The sequence below is a fragment of the Trichomycterus rosablanca genome, chromosome 17, assembly GCF_030014385.1.
Source record: "Trichomycterus rosablanca isolate fTriRos1 chromosome 17, fTriRos1.hap1, whole genome shotgun sequence".
NCBI lineage: Eukaryota > Metazoa > Chordata > Actinopteri > Siluriformes > Trichomycteridae > Trichomycterus > Trichomycterus rosablanca.
The window spans coordinates 23732003-23738002 of NC_086004.1; the positions used below are offsets into that span (position 1 = coordinate 23732003).

At 40.2% G+C, this 6000-nt stretch overlaps 1 protein-coding gene across 1 annotated transcript in view; it reads right to left on the reverse strand.

Moving 5' to 3' along the window:
- The window catches only part of rbms1a (RNA binding motif, single stranded interacting protein 1a), a 53121-nt gene extending 48047 nt beyond the window's left edge, over nt 1-5074 (reverse strand). The window contains exon 1 of the mRNA XM_063012403.1: nt 5025-5074. Within this exon, the coding sequence (XP_062868473.1) occupies nt 5025-5030 (6 nt within the window). The 5' untranslated portion in view covers nt 5031-5074. The remainder of the gene's footprint in view (nt 1-5024) is intronic.
- Between the last annotated feature and the right edge of the window lie 926 nt (nt 5075-6000).

Sequence of the window (6000 nt, forward strand, 5' to 3'; positions counted from 1 at the left end):
AGATACGACCCAAACAAGATTATTTAAAAACAGCTTTTTTACCCAAGTATATAGACTCAAAGTAAGCTTAATCAAATGGTTGAGCAGAACATTAAAGGGTTTACCATGTGTGGCTATCATTAAGTACATTTTAGAAACTCCAGTGGTCAAACACAACTATGGAAATCAAAACCATGAACCTAAAGTAAATGAATGGAATATAATGTAATGATTCAATTCAAGACTCAAGAGACTGAAATCTCATCTCTGTGTACTTATGACAATGTAAGCTAACTTGCTGTATTAGAAATAATATAATAGCTAGCTGGCCTGATACTATGGTATGTATGGTAGGGTGACCATACGTCCTCTTTTTAGGACCTAAAAAATACTACACCAAAAATGTCAGGGATTTAGCTTTTGTAGTCTGCATGTGCTATTCTTTGTGTGTTTTTGCACTGATTTCACCTTTCTCTTTAGGTCCCACATTCTTGCCCAAGCTCAGATGAAAATTCACAGACGAATTACAGAAAAAATCTGCGCTTTTGTCTCGGTCGGGATCCTTGGGAAGCAGAATGCACGACCTGCAAAGCTGACGCATACGTTTCAGTGTTAAATACAGGTGCCAGTTCAGCAAAACACAAAACTGCAGCTGAAGGAAAGTGAGTTCATCAGGTAAAGACCGGGTAACACAGAAGATGTTGTTACTGCTGCAGAGGGAGTTTTTGCATTTCACACCAATGAAGCATCACAACAGCTACAAGATCAATAGACTGCATGTCTGCCTTGTTAAAAAGTCTTTCCCTGATTCTGAAACATTTTCAAGTGCACATACTAAGATAGAGGTTATTGTTAACGTCGTGATAGCGCCACATTCTGTTGAAATGGCTTTACTGATTAACTATTTTATTTGTTATTGTTATAGTTTAGGGCTAAACGCTAAATTGAAAGTAATAAGATTATCCAACCATAAATGCATTTGTTAGTTATCAAGATGTGTTAATGCATATATTGTGTATACATAATTTCAGGAGGGTTTTAACCTCTTAAAATACACTTTATAGCCAAATTATGTGGACACCTGATCAAGAGCTTGTTGGACATTCAAAACCATGATCATAAATATTAAGCAACCTCCCAGCCCCTTAAAGCTACAACAGCCTCCACTTTCATTGGCAAGGCTTTTCATGCTGTTTTTGAGTCTATGTTAGAATTCATTTCCATTTTTTCAAGAGAGCTTTTGGAGGTCAGGGACTGGTGTGGCTCACAAGTGACATTCCCATTCATTCCAAAGATGTTTAATGTGCTTGAGGTCAAGGCTCAGGTTGAGCATAGCTGAAACAGCTAAACTCATTAATTAAGAAGCATATATAAAAGCAGTGCACTGTAATAAACAGCAGACCCTGGCTACTTTCTATATGTCTATATTTTACCTGCACTGACACGTATTCTTCTATCGATAGACAAGAAGCAACAGACTCTGTAGTGCATTTTATCTGATTCAGTTTGCCTAGGAATCCATTTCCACAGGAAGTCATCCCGCACCTCCCACTTAACCACTTCCTGCTGTGGTTCCAGGAAAGAGCTCAGATTTCACATAAGAGGCAGGATTATTAGCCCTACCACAGAACAGTAAGTTTTTCATGAGTTGGATTTTTCTACTTGGTTGGTAGTTGGTAGTAATGGTAAATGTGTGCTATTGATGAATCTAACCAGGTCCAGGTGTCAAGATCCCTCATTTCTACACAGAATTCATTTCTACCAGTTTTTTGGGGGAAAGATCCTGGATGCAAATTAATTATTTAACTGCCAGTAGTATCATTTGCAGAACTCATCATTTTGAGAATGAAGACAGTGTGTAAATGAACCTGTCTGAAAGGCAGGTACTAATGTGATGTATTGTTCACCATGGTTCATAAGTATTTATAAATGATGACAAATAATCCAAATTGTGACAATATTTTTGGTGATATCAGATAAACAGTTCATATGGTAGTGTAAGATGCAAGCATTGTGGTTAGATGTCTATGAGAAAGTGAAAAATCTGGATGTCTTTCATTGTTTGAGAGGTGTCTTACAACTTACATATTTAAAATAGCATTTTTTTTACCTCAACTGACAATACCAGTTTGCTGGTGCTAAACGTTTTTAACTATGTGTTTGTTGTCATTCACACAATTATTATTTAATAGTATTTATGAATAATTATATTTGAAACCACCCAGAAATACCCTAAATGGGACATTTTGTAAAATGAACTAAAACAGGCAGCAGGCGGCACGGTGGCTCAGTGGATAGCACTGCCGCCTCACAGCAAGAAGGTCCTGGGTTCTGATCCCTAGGCGGGGCGGTCCATTCTGGGTCCTTTCTGTGCAGAGTTTGCATGTTCTCCCCGTGTCTGCGTGGGTTTTCTAACTGTATACAGCAGTAGGGTAAGAAGTGGGATTATTCCAGTTCACCTCAGTGGGTCTTAAGTCTCATCACATGATCAGTGCCAGTGTTTTCAATTCATTTGTTTAACTTGATTTCTTGTCTCATATCAAACTATATAATTTTATATATTATAACATATATAATGCCATTTTATATAATATAACATATAATAACTGTTGAGAATTAGAAATGCATACAGGGGCAGGATCTTCTCACATACACAGCAGCAAACGAAGAGGAAACACATGCAGAGAACTTGTTGGGTCTGGAAAGCATATTTCCTTTTTATTGAGGTAGGAGGTCATGTTTGCCCTGGGGTCACGCCTGACCCTTCAGAGGCTCCGGAATTCTACAGGGGATAATTACCGTAGCCATACCTTTAACACCAGCCCAGCGAATGCTCGAAGCCAATGTTTGTTTTATACTTGACAAGATTCTTGTCACCGACATGCTAGAGTAAATACACTCTCAACTGATGTTATACAGAACGTACATTTTCCACTTCCCTTTCCATTTACATCCTGTCAGCATAAAATCAAATGTCATATTTCATCCAACAAACGTATTTCCTCTGAAGTGGTACAAAATGTTTCCTTTTTTATTGGCGTACTGCATGAATTTCATTATTATCAGTTATTCAGTTTTATTAAGCACAATGATGAATCATTTACTGCTGAAAAGTTACTTAAGCTTTAGCTCTACAACCTCTCCAAATGTTAAGCCTTTAAACTAATGAGTTAAAAAGTCATGGGTTCACTTTAAAATGTATTTATTTTAGTAGAATTTAACAGGGCGGCACGGTGGCTCGGTGGGTAGCACTGCCGCCTCACAGCAAGAAGGTCCTGGGTTCGATCCCCAGGCGGGGCGGTCCGGGTCCTTTCTGTGTGAAGTTTGCCTGTTCTCCCCGTGTCTGTGTGGGTTTCCTCCCACAGTCCAAAAACATGCAGTCAGGTTAATTGGAGACACTGAATTGCCCTATAGGTGAATGTGTGTGTGTGTATGTGTGTCTGCCCTGCGATGGACTGGCACCCCAACCAGGATGTTACTGTGTGCCTTACGCCTATTGAAAAGCAGGGATAGGCTCCAGCTTCATGAACTCAATGAAGTGGAACATCAACTTTGAGCCATGCCTTGTCTTCCAACAACAATGCATGACCTCTTAAATGCTTTTTTTTTTTTTTACTAAATTAGCACAAATTCTCACAGACACAGAATAGCTGTAATGTTAAAGCTGCATTTCCATATTAAAAGTCATGTTTTTGAAATGTGATGTCTAACTAGCTAATGGTCAGGTGTTCGCTGGTTACCAGCAGCAGTAGATTTTTACAGAGCCAAACCATGTACGTAGTACCGCACTATGCCTTATTTATATCTCCACTACTCATGCCAGCACAACCAGACATCAGGAGTAAATGTTGCAGTGGCAATGTGGGAAAAAACCTATACCACCCTCGCTCACTAATATATGCCTAATTGCGTCTGTTAAATGCTCGCCAAACCAGTAAAACCCGGGTGCTAGAAATCTCCATGATTGTGGGCTACATTATTAGACTGCTGCATCGCCCGACCACCAACACACAAGCCTGTTGTTTTCACCCAAGTCAAAGTTCAGACCTTAACCCAATTCAGATGTTGTAGGATTTCCTGAAGAGGGCTGTTCATGCAGCCAAGCCCAGAATGGTTTGAAATTATTCCTCACTGTTGTGCAAGTCTAATGTTATTGCTAAGAAAGCAGATACTGCCAGTTACTACTTACAAGGGTGCAAAAATCTATATTCAGTTTTACTAATTACTTACTCCTAATCAGGGTCGTGCTGTTCCCTTTTTAAACCAAAATAATGTTATCAAACATTTTAAATCAAGAGACATTCATTCATTTTAACTAACTAATTCATCTGAACTGAAGGTGTGGAGGAACCGGTACCGCCCAGAAACACAATACACCACAGCCAGGGCTCCAAGCTATCACGAGGCAGCACACACTCATCAGTTTACTCACTTTCCTATATCCACTGCATTTTAGGGTAAAAAAAAAAAAGAATGTCCAGAGAGAACCTACGCAGACACAGGGAGAACAAGCAAAACTCGTCATAGGCAGTGACCTAAGGTGAGGACTAAATCCATGATAATAAATGCAGAATGTAAATTCATTTTGTTGTTGTAACTAGTAACACAATGCCATTTAGTGTCTCAATTACTTACTTTAATTAATAACTTCATTTTTACCAACCGCTTTATTCTTAGTAGGGCCCAGTGTCACCGGGTGGCAAGTCAGAAACACACACTGGACAGGGTGCCAAACCATTACAGGGCAAACACTTTTATCCAGATGCAGCTTGAAGCAAACAATTCAGCATTTGCAAGTTTGAGGAGGTTAAAGTAAACAAGCCACAAAGACATGGTAAGAACATGCAAAACTCCTGACAGTGACCCAAGGTAAGCACTGAACCCTAGGTCCAAAGTATGCCCATTTTACCAGCTGTGCTAATGTAAACCCTTGTGTTATGATACATATAGTAAGGAATTTTATGTGAATATGTTTTCCTGGCAGAAACGTCAGTTTAGATTAAAAGAAGAATAAAAAGTACAAATATGGTTTCTCTTGGTTTTACCTTCATTGAGTTAAACTGTTCAACATTCCGGGCAGAACCAGTCAGGATCATCACCAGCCCCAGCTGCAATAAATCACTAGTTTAAACCGTGTGAATTATACTGTGGTTTCTACTGGTTTTCCCGGAATCTCAACACATTCCAGTGGCTTTAGGTCACAGACATAGATGACAGACATTTAAGGTGGGACAAGCACGCCATCTACCGGCTGTCTTTTAACATTACATAATTACATAACTCTTTTATTCATTATCTTTTTCACCACCACTTTATTTTGATCAGGGTCGCGGTGGGTCTTGTTCATAATGCAAAATGTAGGAAACACACCAGACAGGTCGCCAGTCCATCACAGGACATTCACACACAAACGGCAAATTTAGCAGCTCCAACTGGTCAGACTGCTTGTCTTTGGACTTGTTGGAGGAAACTGGAACACCCGGAGGAAACCCACACACACATGCAAACACAGAAAGGACACGGTCCACTCCACCTAGGAGTCGAACCCAGGAACTTCTTGCTGTAAAGCGACAGTGCTACCCACTGCGCCACCTAGTGAATAACTGACCAAGAGCCACACAGACTGGCATAGACATCAAGTCTAATAAACACACTGTTAGGAGTCACTGCTGTGCTCACTTCTCTTCTGGCTCAACCCAGGGTGTTTTGGTGACTCCTGGTGGCGCTTATTGCAACTGCACCAGCTTAATTGGTTCTGGAGCTAACCAATAGATCTCCACCGTGGCTAATTAGTCACACCTGCTTCCTATCTACTCCTCATCTACCAGCAGTTAAAAACCCCCAGTTTCTCTCAATCTCCACCAGATCGTCTGTTGATGTCAGCGTGAACTGCTCAGCTCTCCTGGTTACCTTTTTGAACTTTTGATATTGAACTTTTGATAATTGAACTTTGTGCTTTTTCCTGGATCCCATGCTTCCAGTGTTCCTGACCCCAGCCTCGTTTTCTCCTGGTTCCTGGGT